The sequence below is a fragment of the Corylus avellana genome, chromosome ca2, assembly GCF_901000735.1.
Source record: "Corylus avellana chromosome ca2, CavTom2PMs-1.0".
Classification (NCBI taxonomy): domain Eukaryota; kingdom Viridiplantae; phylum Streptophyta; class Magnoliopsida; order Fagales; family Betulaceae; genus Corylus; species Corylus avellana.
Window position 1 is genome coordinate 11,419,085 of NC_081542.1, and position 14,848 is coordinate 11,433,932.

Genomic DNA, 14,848 nt, shown 5'->3' on the forward strand with positions numbered 1-14,848 from the left:
TTAAAGTGATAGTTTATTGACTTTGACTTCAAAATATTCTATGGAGGGTAATATATATTAAATAAGTACATCAATTAGATTAATTGATTAAATTCAAAAATACAAATTAGAATACAATCACACTTGTTTAGTGAAATCAATTGTGATTAATAGTAACATATGATAAGTCATGGATGACAAGTATTACAGGCCTATTAAAGCTAATTGTATTTTTTTTTTCTCTTTAGGTCTCTCTTTGAGCTGATGTTATTCGACCATTTGTTTTTGGGCCTCATTTATTTATTTATTTAGGTTGGTTTTCATTCTATAGAACATGGGCTTAGGATAAATTCATAAAGCTTGTTTTATTTTATAAATATATGGGTTAGAGAATTAAACTCTCAAGAAGCTATTATTTGTCGAAGATTGGGCTAACAAATTTAATTCCTAGGCATAGTCCAAATAAAAGGAACATTGGGCTAAAGAGATAAAACCCAACACCATGCATGGGTTAAAGTGAGGATGAGGTAGGATTACAACCCTTGCCCTAGGTGTGTGGGAAAGTTATTTCTTCCATGGCTTTGTAGCCCAAAGGAGCTATGCATGCACCCTAGTAACTCTAGGGTTATAAAACTTTCTCTTTTACCACATCTCTAAGTAAACCTAAATCTATAAATAAAGGATCGAAGAAAGCCTAGAGTGTGTGGAAAAAAGACATTCTACTACTTGCTATGCACAGAGATGTAGAAAAATATTGAGTTTATACCCTCACTTTATGCTTCTAGTTTATTCTCAAAGTAATTGAGAAGAGTTAGTGAGGCCACACTAACTAACGGTTATATTCAGTTGTCAAAGAGAAGATTTGAAGAACAAATCCCAAAGAACAAGTGCTAGTCGTGTTTGTCATCAACATGTGAGGAAAAAATAAAGAAAATTCAAATAGCTTAATATGTCTAGGAGAGGCCGAAATTCCATATAAGTAATATGTATATTTTTAATAATGTAGCCTGGTTTATTTTGAAGCAACGATCACTGTATATATTTTCATAGGATGATCCCAACAATTTCAAGTACAAAACATGGTTTGTGTTTCTTTATAACAAGCAACTGTTAGGTTGGACAAAGCCAAGGGTGTTCCCAATTGCATTCCTACAAGATGATTCAGGCACTTGGTTTGGACAAGTCAAATTGACATTTTCAAGTCTAATCCCAGTGCTAGGGTTCTTGGAGCTACAATCAAATTTTATTGCAACCTTTGTGACAGATGTTCCTCGAATATGTCGGTATATCACATCACTGATTTTTACACCCGATACCTATTATTAAAAAAAAGAAAGAAAGAGGAAAACATCAAGATATATATGTTGAGTTGGATTATAGTAACAAATAAATAAGTAAGATCTTCATCCAAGGTTGTTAAGATTTCTCACTTGAGTAGGGCAGATGTTGTGAGGGCAATAACTTTGGTCTATAACAATGGGATTTTGGACATTCTTCATAATAGCTCTTAAAAAGCAAACCCTTTGGACGAATCCATTGCTAGGCCGAGCCCATGACTTTATTCTCAACCCATTTTGGGTACCAATAAAAACAGCATTCTTAACTGTCACATTTTGGACCCCTGCCTCATCCGTGTCCTTTTCAAGACTTCCTATGCTGCAACAATATATATATATTCATATTGTTTAGCCTTCATCATGTATGATGAATATATATAACTAAATTTTATGTTACCTAGCTAATGCCGTGACCAGGGCCGCATTTGATGCGTTCAATCCACAAGTTCTTCGTTCCAGGGCCAATGGAGATGCAATCATCCCCTGTTTTGATGGTAGATTCCATTATTGTGACATCCTGTGATAATTGGACATGAATGCCATCTGTGTTCGGACTGTCACCAGCGGCTATGATTTTCACTCTTTCAACATGTACGTTTTGGAACCCATTAAACACAATATGGAACATCTGACTGTTTACTGACATTAATCCATCAATACCCTTAATAAACATAATTATCCAAGTTGTGTGTGTGTGTTTTAATAAAGAAAAGAATACTACAAGATCAAAGAAAAAGTTAATGAAGATTATAATTAGTAAAAACATGAAAATTTTGGTTGGTGTATGCATGGAATAGATAAAGTAAAACATGAAGATATTAAGTTGGATTGGATAATTATGTTATTGGTTATTATATTAAAACTTGACAGGATAAATAATTAAGAATATTAAAAGCTTTTAGTCAGAGAAGATACAGTGATGATCCATGCATGCATCTCAAAGAAAATGATTAAAAAAAGAAGAAGGGAGAAATAGGAAAGAAAAAAATAAATGAATATAGTAGATACCGTGGCTCCAGTGGGACAGTCAGCAGCGGAAGCTTTGCAAGCCCACAAGGCAGGGCCTTTGGCATCGAGTGATCCTCCAGTAATGGAAACGCCGGTAAAACCTTCAAAGCTGAGCCAATAATCATTACGATAATCCGCCTCCGCCCCATCCCAAAGAGGCATTAGCGTTCCATCAATTCGGAAAGTGACATAAGAGCTTTTGCAGTCACCCAAGGCCAAAGAGGCAAGCAAGTAGGTTCCCTTTGGCACATTTATGGTGCTAGAATCTGCTGATGCGCAAGCTGCAGCCCATGCATTATGGAAGGCCAAGGTCGAGTCCACTGTGCCATCGGCTTTAGCTTCAAAACTTACAACATCGTAAACCCTAATTGCGTGCGATGGGTGGGAGAAATAGAGAATGAAGAAAAGTGCGTAAAGCAGACATAAAAGCTTGGCCATATCATTTCAAGGAGCTGAAATTTTTTTAAAATAAGCTGATGGAGAGAAGTGTTCTATTGGGGGTATGTATACTTGTGCATCACAGCCTATGTTGGCTATATTTATTAAAACTGTTTTATTTATTTTTTTTGTCTTTTGTTTTCCGTTTTTAAACTATAACACTAACAAACAACTTAAAATACAAAACATTCTTAAAATTATAAAAGCATGTTTTACAATAAAATATTTTTTTCAAGAAAAAAAAAACCCATAAAACAAGTTAACAAACATACCCGTTGTTAATATTAAAAAAAAAAAAAATGCTTTTGACTCACCCATGGCCAGCCATTGGTCTAGACCATAGATCTAGGCTGACCCAAGGCTACGCCGTGGGCCTGGAGTTGGTCACCAAAATTTTCAGAAATTTTTTTTAAAAAAACTTTAAAAGACTGCACGCTGATTCCCCATGCAAACCCAGTGGTAAAGTGTGGGGAACCAGCACATGTCACCAAGTAGTGACGTACCCGTGTGACACGTCACCAAGTAGAATAACTTAAATAAGGATGGTGCACAAAAACTATGACGACATTAAAATTTATGCCAATTGAACAATAAGCGAGATTAACGAAAGGATAATAACTTAAATGAGGATGGTGCACAAAAACCACCCTTTTGTGCCCATCAATGAAGGTTTGACACTTTAGCATGGAACATATTAACAAAATAAAACCAAACCACCTGATTATATCAAGTTTAATCAATTTTTTTTTTAAAAAATTTAAATTAAAAAATGCTTTGTAATGATAGATCAGCCACCTCTGGGTGGCTGGCCGCCACCCCTAGGCCATAAGGGGTGGCCGCGTTGCCACCCCAGCCAGCCATGGGGCGGTCATGCGGCCACCCCAGAGTTGGTTGGGGTGGTCGCGTAGCCACCCCAGACATATTTGGGTTGGCCGGCGAGCCACCCCATAGGTCGGGGGTGGTCGCGTGCCACCCCAAATCTCACTGGGGTTCTCACTGGGGTTGGTTGGGCGGCCACCCCTCCTAATTTTTTTTATTTTATTTTTTTATTTTTGTTTATTATTTGGTATGATCAAGTGCGGTTGTGTCTTTTATTTTAGTGTAAGTTTAGTATAATGGGTTGAGGTGTCACCTCCTAATTGGTGGCACAAAAGACACATTTTATACAATGACCACATAGAAGATGCACTCTATGACCGCATAGAAAATGCATTCAAAAGAAAGTGATGTCATTTGTGTTATCATGTCGTTTGAGCCCTAAACGGCGCAAAACAAAAATTCTCATCCAAAGCTTAATGTCGTTTACCTAAATGACATTATTCCAATGACATCAAATTTTTAATGTTTGTTTTGTAGCATTAAACTTCATTAAAAAAAATAAAAAAAAAAACAAAACAAAACAAAACCTTTTTTTTATTATTATTAAACTTCATTCAATATCTTCGGATGCAATAAATCTTTTTTTGGACTTTTCATTCAAATTGTGACAAAAAGATAAAAACGTAAAAAGTGGTGTGAGCTGAGGGTGGTTTTGTATTGGACGAAATACCCTTATCATAGGGTAGTTTAGCCCATGCCACCCAACCCTTTTTCTTTTTTTTTTTTGTTTTCCATGATGCAATCAATTGCTTTTTCTAATCGTTTATCAGTCACTAATTTTTAGATTTTGGATATAAATATGATGGCAATGCAAGCTTTGTGGGACAAGCTTTAGATGAACTGTCAATTAGAGAATTCAGCCCCACTTCCATCAACATGGAGTTGGAAGTCCTGAGAGCACGCCCGGCCCTTCTACTAATTTTTCCATTAAGTTTTTGAATGAACTAATTGTTATTACTATTTTTTGTTTTTCTATTCCAAATAATTGGAGTTGGTGGAATCCACATGATTAATAAAAGATGAGTTGATTTGCTTAGGGGCAAAAAAAGGAAAAAGGGAAAAAAGGGATGAGTTAGCTCAAAAGTGGGTTCAAATCCCATGCATGGGATGGGTCATAAACCTTTTGGTTAGCTTCTTGTTGAATCGCAACTAGAATTGGAGCAGGTTTCCCTTGATAGTTTGATAGTACAAAATGGCATATATAGGAGGAGCTTCACACAGAAGGCTTAGTAATGGCCAATAATGAAATCACATTGTCTGGTCAAATAGACATCTGGCAAAGGACCCAATTGAGGAGACAACAATGAGGATGAGGACGACAAGGATTGGACAGGATTAAATGAAGGGTTTTTTTTTTTTGGGGGGGGCATATGAGGTGACCAAGTTATCAGACTTTTTCTTTAAAAAAAAAGATAAGAGATGTACCACTTAAATGTAGGAAAACTCCAGAGCAGAGGCATGTGCATGTGCCTGTGCCAGTGCACTCTTCCACATCTCCCATTCATACATCATGCATGAGAGCTTTGTGCCCTTTTGAGATGACAGGGACCCCAGTTTTGCCTCGTTTCAGAAACTCTTGGTTATAGCTTCTTTTGCTTTTAAAGATCTCTCTAGCTACTTGCTACTTGGGATGTTATGGAATGAATATAGGAGGCAGAAAACACTATTTCTTTGTTAGAGAGAGAGAGAGAGAGAGATTGGCTGGGGTGGTCATGTGAAATAAGGAAGGAAAGGGAAGGATTCCAGGAAATGGGGATGGATATGGATATATGGGCAACATGGCCTACGTACAATAGAAAGCAAAAACAGGGGAGAGAGACTGAGGTCCACAACTATATGGTTATGGTGAGTTAGCTCTTATCTCTTCACAACCCCACCCTCCCTTCATTCCATTATTGTCCACTGCATGATTAAATACTGCCAAATGAAATCACAAGCATGCATATGAGCCCAGAATTCTTCATATTTGAGAAACAAATTAAATTAAATCATACGGATTCTTCAATGAATTTCGATGTGGTTCAATTAACACTTGTTTTGTTTCGCTTTTATTCTTTTCGTGCAGAAAGATCGAAGTGTTAACATCAAGTGGTTGAGAGTTTTTGACTTGATAGACTAATTAATGAGAGCACAAAAGAAAAGAAAAGAAAGTTGATCAATATATGGACCTTACCAGACTAAATAGGCACCAACTTGCCATTGTGGATCATTAAATATATAATAAAGAGAAAGGGTAATCATGCAGCAATCAGTTTACTAAATAATAATATCGTAATAGGAAAATCATGACCCATACATTTCTGATGGCTAAACATTGGATTGACAATTGTCAGCCCATTGTGAGTAACCATAACCTCTTCATTCTAAAACCCGATCTTTTTCGGTTCATAATTATATTTGTGGGGTTCTTTTTTTTTTTTTTTTTTGAAGAAATTAACAAAAAAATAAACCCTTTAAATGTAATTAATTGAATATTTTTCTGGTACACAACTGAAAATCCAAATTAGAATTTTTGTTATTTTATTCGAATATTAAAATATTCAGTTAGTTACAGTCAAAGAATATTTTTATCTTTTTAAAAAATAAAAAATAAAATTATTTATTTACTATAACTAATTAGATATTATTCAACTCATTTGATGCAGAAAATATCTACTCCTACTTCCATCCCCTGCCAAGAAGTCATTAAAAAAACAAAAACAAGAAGTCACTTCAGTGGGTAAGTCTGAGACTGGAGTTACGGGTGTATTGAATTCCCTTTAATGGGCGTAGTTTCTAGCCTTGTGAATAAAATTATAAAACAGATGGGGATCCGGCAATATGTACGTTGGCCCCCCGAGAAATAATGCCTAGTCACACCATTGTCCCCCTTCCCTCTACGTTTATGAAGAGGGCCCAGCTCGCCTGCTCTATGTATTATGATAGCAAACGCCTTATAATTTTCTACAGAAATATTAATAGAGACCATTAAAATAAAATAAAGGGTTAAATTTACTTTATTATTATGTAAAGTTTTAGTTAATTTCAATTTTAATATTTAAAAATTAGCAATATACTCTTTTAATGCTTTAAAATATTTTAATTCAGACCCTTTATTATTAATTTCTGTCTAATTTGACGGAAATTTAAAAAAAAAAAATGTATTGAAAGTAATTATGTAATTTTATAGATTTTCGTTCAATTTGACAAAAATTAGTAACTGAAGGTCTGAATTAAATTTTTTTGAAATATTAGGAAAGTATATCATCAATTTTTAAACATTAGGATTCGAATTAAAAAAACCCTAAAATTTAAAGGGTAAAGTAAATTTAATCCTAAAATAAAAACTTCATGAAAATTATGAGAAACAAAAATGTTTCCACCAAAGTGGTTCAGTCTGGGAATGAATGCAGAGTATTACGCGTGCCAGGTGCATAACCGAAAAAGAAAGCTTTATGAATCATTTTAATATGTAGACAAGAAATTTAATGGGGGCAGTATCAGTTGATCCATGTGAGAAGAAACTTATTTTGTGTAACTCACTAACCACTTTGTTTATCATCACATCAAAGAAAATTGAGATTTAGCAGAAAGCGCCGCCTGGAGGGGGAGATTTCTCCCCCTCCTCCCCTCTTCCTCCTTGGATTTTTTTTCTCCTTCCCTCCCCAGCTCTTCACTCTCCCTCTTTTTCATGTTTTGCTTGTCTTTGTTTTTTGCTTGTTTGTTTGTTTTTAGCACACTTTGTGGATGCCGTTCGTGGGGGATTCACTCAACTACCCCAGTTCTTTGAGTGCGCTACTGATTTCTTCCGCGCCGCTTTGTCGTCCACTGTCTACTACCGGATCTGTTATTGCGCCCCCCACCGCACTTCACTTGCCCTATTCACTTCCAATGCTAGCTTTAGTTTACGGCAAGCACGCGATTAGCCTTTCTTCTGGCCGCCGTCATCAGCTTAGTGTGCTCTTGTTTTTTAGCTTTTTGGTTTTTTTTTGCTTTTATTTTTTCTGTATTTTTCAGTTTCTGTTGTTTTTCTTTCTATTATTTGTTCCTTATTTTATATTTATGTTGTTTTGTTGCTTGTAATAAGGCTTTGTTCTCTTGTTGATCCGTGAAGTATTTGTTTATGGTCCAGACCCTTGGGTTGTGGATGAGATCTATATTCTAACTTTCAGGTAGAGGATGAAGAGTTTCGGCATGGGAGTTTTCTATTCTCAGGTCGAGGAATAAGAACTACTTATGCATTAGAATAAGTCTTTCTGGAGCAGATCTGTTGTTATATCTGAAGATTAGTCATGGTTAGCAGATCTTATTTGAGATTGAGATAATAGTATCTTTAACGTCATTTTCAACGTTTGTAACCTCGTAACTTCGGCTATAGTTGCCTTGTAGTTTCGACTATAATTGCTTTAAAACTTTTTACTCTATATTGTAAAAATTTTATGTTCGTATTATCTTTGAATGAATGTGACTGAAATGTTTTCTTCTTAAAATATATATATATATATATATATATATATATATATGAGTGAGAGAGGAAGACCGATGTGTAATGCTCGCTAATTATGGACCATGCCTGAAATGATCATCCATCGCATCATCTTCAACTGCCGCACTGTCAATCAATGAAGGAGGACCCTTTCCGTTTCCTTTGAAATGGATCAAAAAAGGAGTCCGGCTCCAGCTCTTATTTCGTAAGGATAGAATTAAAAAATAAAAAAAATAAAAAAAAAGGTGAAATAACAATTTTACCCTTAAAGAAGAAAATAAAGGAATGGACTTTTCTTCGTTTCAAACAATCAATAGCACCCCAAACTCCCATATTATTTTCCCATAGGAGAGCAAAGACATAACACATGCATAAGAAAACAGCCTTCTTTCCCACTTAAACCTCTACAATTATTTGGTCGCAAACCATGTCTAAACATCTGTGTTGTGTTCATACCATTATCAGGCATAAATAAATACTATATATATTCTTGAAGAGTCAAGATATAAATCTCAATTGTGGTTCCCAAGATAAAATATAGCAATAATCCCAACTTTTTTACATATTGAAAAAGTAACGGTTAGATTTTGCCTGAACCTCAGGAGGAGTACATAGATTTAACATTTTCCCCAAATTTTTTTTTTTTGTTGTTGGAAAAAAAGGGTCAAACTAAAACTGATAGTAAAAGCTTAAAAACAAATAAGAAACGAGAGAGAGACAGAGAGACAGAGAGCAAGAAGCCAAAGAAATCAAACAAACTATATAAGCCTGCCTCCTTTTTGTTCCCTCACCCCTTCAGAACACCAACTTCCTACGAGGCGCCGAGACTTTACTACAATTCCCTGAATAGGCAGCGAGATCTCGGATGGTCTCGCCAATCAAATCCTTGAATATTAGCCGTTCGATATCCAAAACGGCTTCGGACATCTCGATCGGCCAATCCAACCATCCACTCACGCCATCCCCTGTAAGGTCCTTTCGCAGCACCCCGCGGATCACCTCGAACAAGTCCTCCGATGCATCCGTCTCCCGAATCTTCTGAAATTCGGACCAAATTTGTTGCAATGATGTGGAATTGGTCCATGAATTGGGCTTCCACGGTGGTAATTCTCTGTTTCGATTGAGAATTTCATTGATGGTGTCGAAAATAAGCCTTCTTTGGAGTCTTGGGACCTCGGAGGTGTCCTTTCCTTTGAGATACTGTTGCTTCTCTAGTAGTAGGAATATATCGGAGTCTTCGGGTAAATAATTCGAAGCTCTGAGGATCTCCGATATGTACACATACTCGCAATCACCGGATTTCCCTTCAGATTTTGATTCCATGGAAAACAATGCCAAGCTCCATATGTCATCTTCCAATTCAACCGGTTGATCTGGTAAATTTCACCCACCAAAAAAAAAAAAAAAAACAGTAGATATCAGCAGGGAGTGTGACAGTAACAAGACAAGGGCGGTCTTTAATTTGACACTCTTATTGAGCTAGCATAGCAATGAATAGGGTTGGTTCCAATCCTTATGTTAAAAGTTAATAATGTCAGTTGGGAGTGTAGGCAAAGGAAACCAACTAAACTGGTGTAATTTTTGCTACCATCTGTCAATGGTCTCAAGGGACACCAGTCAAGTCATTTTCACTGAGGTATATACCTTCCCACGACCACCGCCACCAGCAGCAGCTACGGTGTACTTGGGGGGGGGGGTTAGACTTTTAGAGTTAAGGAGATTTTCTTTCTCCCATGAGGTAATTTTTCAGAGAAAGAAAGGTCTCGGTCCCCCCTTCCAATTTAATCTAAGTGGGGGTGGGGGTGGGGGCAGCAGTATACAGTGCCTGTGTGGCTTGCATTTATTGGATTCATGTGAGTGGACTGGAAATAAGTCGCTCTAACTAGCAACTAGTGCTGCCCCTGCCCTGCCTAAGTAGGCCTGGAGGCCTGAAAAAGGCCACATTTAGCAAAACAGAGCCGTAGTCAAAATGCAATATCTATCTCTGAGTAGAAACTAGTTAGTTTAAAGTTACCAGTGTCCTTTTTTTTTTACCTTTGAATTCAATGCTCCGTTTCATCACTGGGGAAGGCGACGACGAATCGTCCTTGTAAAACGACGAGTCAAGCACCGAGACTGGACTCGGCTGCAACTCGGTCGCCGTCATCTCAGCTATACTGTGAAGCAGCTTATCGCACCTCTCTAATAAGCTCCTACCATCCTTATAATCCTCCACCTTGGACCTCTACAACCAACAACAGTGCGGTGCCACAGAATTTACATTAATCAACAAATAACAAATATTTTATTTATTTATTAATTTATTATTATTATTATTATTAGCGTACCTCTGTATCAGCATATGAACAAGTGCTAATACTGCTTTCCGAAACGGTGGTGGATGACTCGTCCTCCGCTGGAGTACTAAACACTTTCTCATCCTTGCGATAATTCTCGGCCGGCGGTTGTTTCATCCTCGGTGAACGAGTGGTGACTTGTTGATCTGATCCAACTCTCCTCCCACTAACCTTAGGAGACTGAACCGGAGAGACCCTTCTGTTTTCCACCGAATCAATCACATTCACTGTCCTCTGCGTTTCAATGCTCGGTGGTCTTCTTCTACTCGGGCTATTCGCGCCGCTCCCGTTTCTCTCTCTCGTCTGGTACCGTCCGCTCCGATCAATCTCCGTCCGGTCACGCCTAGGGCTCACCGCCGGCAACGTCTCGTTCACCTGCCGCCGGGTTCCGGCTCTCGATCTAAAGCTTGAAGGCGGAGATTCGTTCCCCGTCCGACCCTGCCGGTTCACCGGCGATCTCGTGCCTGCCGGCTTCATGACAACAATCGGAGACTCAAGGTTCCGATGATCGTAAACGAAATTCCTGTTGCTCATTTGGTTTGAAGGTTTCTTGGAATGCAAGAGACCTTTGAGCTGCAGAGCTTCGAGGATGTGCTTCAAGGTGTCCAAGTCTTTGGACGGCTCTTCGATCCCTCTCATCTTCAACCTCTTCTCAATCTCTCCGTAGATCGAAACGCTCTGTTTCGGCTCCGGAAAGAAGTCGGCAGAGTCAAAGAAGCTCTTCCTCTGCCCCATTCCTCTGCACTGCGCCGCTTTCGCTGCCCCACTTCTCACATTCCGTAAGCCGAATCCCTTGGAATCCACACGTCTGTCACCGAAACTGTGCGTTTCATTAGCTGCATTGTTTTCAACCACCGTCCTCGGAATGTTACTCTGATAATTCGGTTCCTGAGTTTGCCTCATCGGAAAGTTTAAGTTGAAGTTGTTGTTTTTTCCGTCGACGAAACGGTGCTGGAACAGATCTCTGGAAACCCTGGATTCCGAAGCGGATCTCCGGAGCTCCGCTTTCTTGTCCGGTTCAGGTTCCGCATCCGGCAACGGTTCGAGCCCCATGAGCCGCGCAATAACACTCGGAGATTTGCGCTGCTTATCGCTGTCCTCCGCCGCTTCATCGCATCGACTAGATGACAAAAATGCAGCGTTTGTACGGATCTCTCTGGGCTTTAAGCTTCCCTTAGCATCAACCACGGCTCGGCTGTCCAAAGAAAGTCTGGGAGCATCTTTGCAGAACTTCCATGAGGTCCTTGTGGCTTCTCTCATTTCAAAAATCGGGAAGGGAAGCGGTGACTTGGTCGGAGTATCCGCCGGAGTTACAGTTCCCGGCGCCGGAGTTCGGACCTCCGGTAGCTGAGACTGTTTCAGTCTCTCCGGCGATGGTGCCGATCTCGCTTGTTGTTGTTTCTCCAATTCTCCCGATACGTCCGGAGAATCCATGCTCTTCTCCGACTCCACCGTCGAATCCACCGCCTGAAAATTTTGCAGAAGTCAATTTACTTCATTTTTCTGGGCAACCAAACAGAGGACAGAAAATGTTTTAAATAGGAAAAATGAGAAACTTACCGAAGAAGGAGGGAGGCGTTTGGTGGAGTAGAAGCGTTTCCCGGCGAGAAGCTGCTGGCGGTCGAAGATCTGAAGGAACCCAGCCATGCAACCCATTTGCTTTTCCAGACTCTGGTCTTGTACAATCCCTGTCGTCATTTCACCGGAAAATATATCGCTTTCCCTTTTTTTTATTTTCTCACTCTCTCTCTCTCTCTTTCTCTCTCTCTCCAAACACTCTCTAAAACTTCTCACTCCGAAGCCTCCCTCCTACATTCCTCTCTCTCTCTCTCTCGCTCTCAATGGCTTTAACCGAGACTCCCGCTTTTCTGGTCTTTTAAAGGGAAAATTATTGGGAAAGTATATTGCCCGTATCTTTTTGAAAAAATGACAAGGGGATTGGGGGCAGTGTGGGGAATAGGCAATTGGGTACGCTTGAAATTGGGATTCCAAAATTTGTGAGGACTTTGTTGCAGAAATGCGTCTGTGAGTGTGCAGGGGGGTGAGCCTCCGTGGGTAATGCTCTCAACGTGTCAGCCCACCCACTTCCTAGGGTCTGGTGTAGCTTTGAACGAAGACCCTGATTGACCCCGCAATTTCCCATACTACCCCCCACCCATCCTCGCATAGTCGCATTGACTGGAAGACGTCAGCCGTTTTGTTTGTAAAGACCCATATCCGTCAAGTTGCTGATCACTTGAACCCATTTGAAGATGCCCCACTTGACTCGAATGTCATGTTGTTCTTTGATTTGGATTACATTCCTTGTAATTGTAGGTTTTTAGTTTATTCATGAGTTTAACGTATTCAATTTATGTGCATATATAATTGGAATAAAATTGAATAATGAACGGACCAACATTTTTTCATATTTTATTTTTATAGATGAAAATGATAATTTTGAAAGAATGAATGAATGAATGAATTAATAATATCACTTATAAGAAGTCTAATGGGGATATGATAAATGTGATTTTATAATTGTTTTCCAATTTCCATTGGGAGGACAAAAGAAAGCAGGCAGCACCGGCTGGCCAAAACGGGGGCAAAGGCCAATGCGTCCAAAACTCCAACAGTCACCGCTTGAGGGCACGTGGCAGAGACATGAGGTAACAGACGCGTCACATAGAGTCGAAGTATGTATGGACGAGGGTTTCGCAAAAGGTAAGGACATGGGTAACCGCTTGCAAAACATACACGGCATTCATAAAAGCATACTTGTCTAACGTTCTTGGTTTGAGCTGAGCTAATACTTGACAAAATAGAAACATACCGATTAGAGCTACCAACGGTGGGATGCAAACTCCATTTCAATTTTGGAACAATCTGCAGTACCAAGTTCATTACGTTTTCAGCAGCTACCTAGCATGGTTGTTTTGTTGTTGCGAGCTTCCTAATTATCTGAGCACCCTCTCTTTCTTTTTTCAATATAAGCTCACTCCCATATTAGTAAGAATTCATTTGTGATGAATTTAATAAGAGTTTGTGTTATTCACGATAAACATGGTCCTTTATATATAGGACATATATATTGTTAAATATATTGAAGAGATGAGAGAGAAAAGAAGAGATAGAAGAAAGAGTGAAAGTATATAATGAATTACATTGTATATTATCTTTTATATTATGATATGTTTACATAGTTCTCTATTTATAACGAGAGAGAACAAGTAGTAGGCAAGAAACCATAGACTAAACCCTATTATAAGAAAACATAATAAAGTAGAATAATATCAAATGTTCTAACATTCCCCTTAAATGCAAGGTATAAAAAGAAAAGAAGAAAAAAAAAACGATATTTTTATTTATTTATTTTTTTTTAGTCGCTAGAACAGTCGCTGGAGATTGGCAACTGAAGGCGGCAAAGCCGATGGCTAGTGGAGGATGGTAGTTGCTACTGATGGCAGCTGGGTTGTGACTTGGGCTAAAGCCTTAATTATTGGATTGAGACCCATATTATAACCAGGTCCCATATTGGGAAGATGAGAAGTAGTCCACATAAATTGGGTAGTTTATAAAGGTAATCGTGAGTACTAAGTTTCACATTGCCTAATTATTAGGTAAAACTGGGTTTTATAAAGAATTTTAAGAAAGCTCTAAATTGACTAATCTTTTTAGGGTAATAGCGCAAATATGGTGGTACACAAATTAGCAGAGGTTGTAATTCGGCAATCATTGGAACAATTTTCCGATAGAAGAATATCCCACTTTTATTAATGATATTGTATGTTTTGAGAAAGTTATGTTATTAAGATTGTGTGTCAAAATAGAGTAATGTTGCATACTTATATCCTATCACACTCTCATACCACTTGACTGATGTGACAGTTTCCATCAACCTTTAGATCAGCTTTTATTCAAAAATGAAAAAAAAAAAAAAAAAAAAAAAAAGAAGAAGAAAGAAAGAAAGATGAACGACTGATAACCACTGCCACATGAGCCCAGTGGTATACGAGTGGAATATAAGATGAGTAATAAGTTATTTGTTAAAATATACACACAAATACATGCATGTGACAATGTGTCTATGTTTGGTAAAAATTTTGTTGTCTTTTATTCTATGTTCTCAAAACAAAAACGTTAACAAAAAAATCTAAAGTATAGTACACTTCCAAAAACACAAAAATAATTTTTACTTTTATGTGACATCAATATACTTTGTCAAATAAAAAACAAAAGGACACCTCTCAAATCACATTAATAAATATTGTATGCTATAAGAAAATATGTGAGTTTAATGTATTGGGTCGAAGAATTTCCTTTCACCTAATTTGTTTGCAATATTTTCCTTTTGGTTAATGATTTTTGTGGTTTTTGAATACGCATATGTTCCATATGGAAATATCTGAATTTAAGAAGATCTAATT

General features: G+C 38.1%; 2 protein-coding genes across 2 annotated transcripts; both read right to left on the reverse strand.

The window, feature by feature from the left end:
* Positions 1-1,073: 1,073 nt before the first annotated feature.
* LOC132169053 (polygalacturonase-like) lies at positions 1,074-2,762 on the reverse strand. The gene is made up of 4 exons (XM_059580143.1): positions 2,325-2,762; positions 1,721-1,977; positions 1,410-1,638; positions 1,074-1,295 (listed from the first exon to the last, which is right to left on the reverse strand). The coding sequence occupies exons 1-4, from the start codon at positions 2,760-2,762 to the stop codon at positions 1,074-1,076; spliced, it is 1,146 nt and encodes a 381-aa protein (XP_059436126.1).
* A 5,850-nt stretch (positions 2,763-8,612) lies between these two features.
* On the reverse strand, positions 8,613-12,474 carry LOC132171227 (protein LONGIFOLIA 1). The gene is made up of 4 exons (XM_059582492.1): positions 12,003-12,474; positions 10,434-11,909; positions 10,141-10,330; positions 8,613-9,479 (listed from the first exon to the last, which is right to left on the reverse strand). Exons 1-4 carry the CDS (start codon positions 12,138-12,140, stop codon positions 8,902-8,904), a joined length of 2,382 nt encoding a protein of 793 aa, XP_059438475.1. The 5' UTR covers positions 12,141-12,474; the 3' UTR covers positions 8,613-8,901.
* Positions 12,475-14,848: the final 2,374 nt, after the last annotated feature.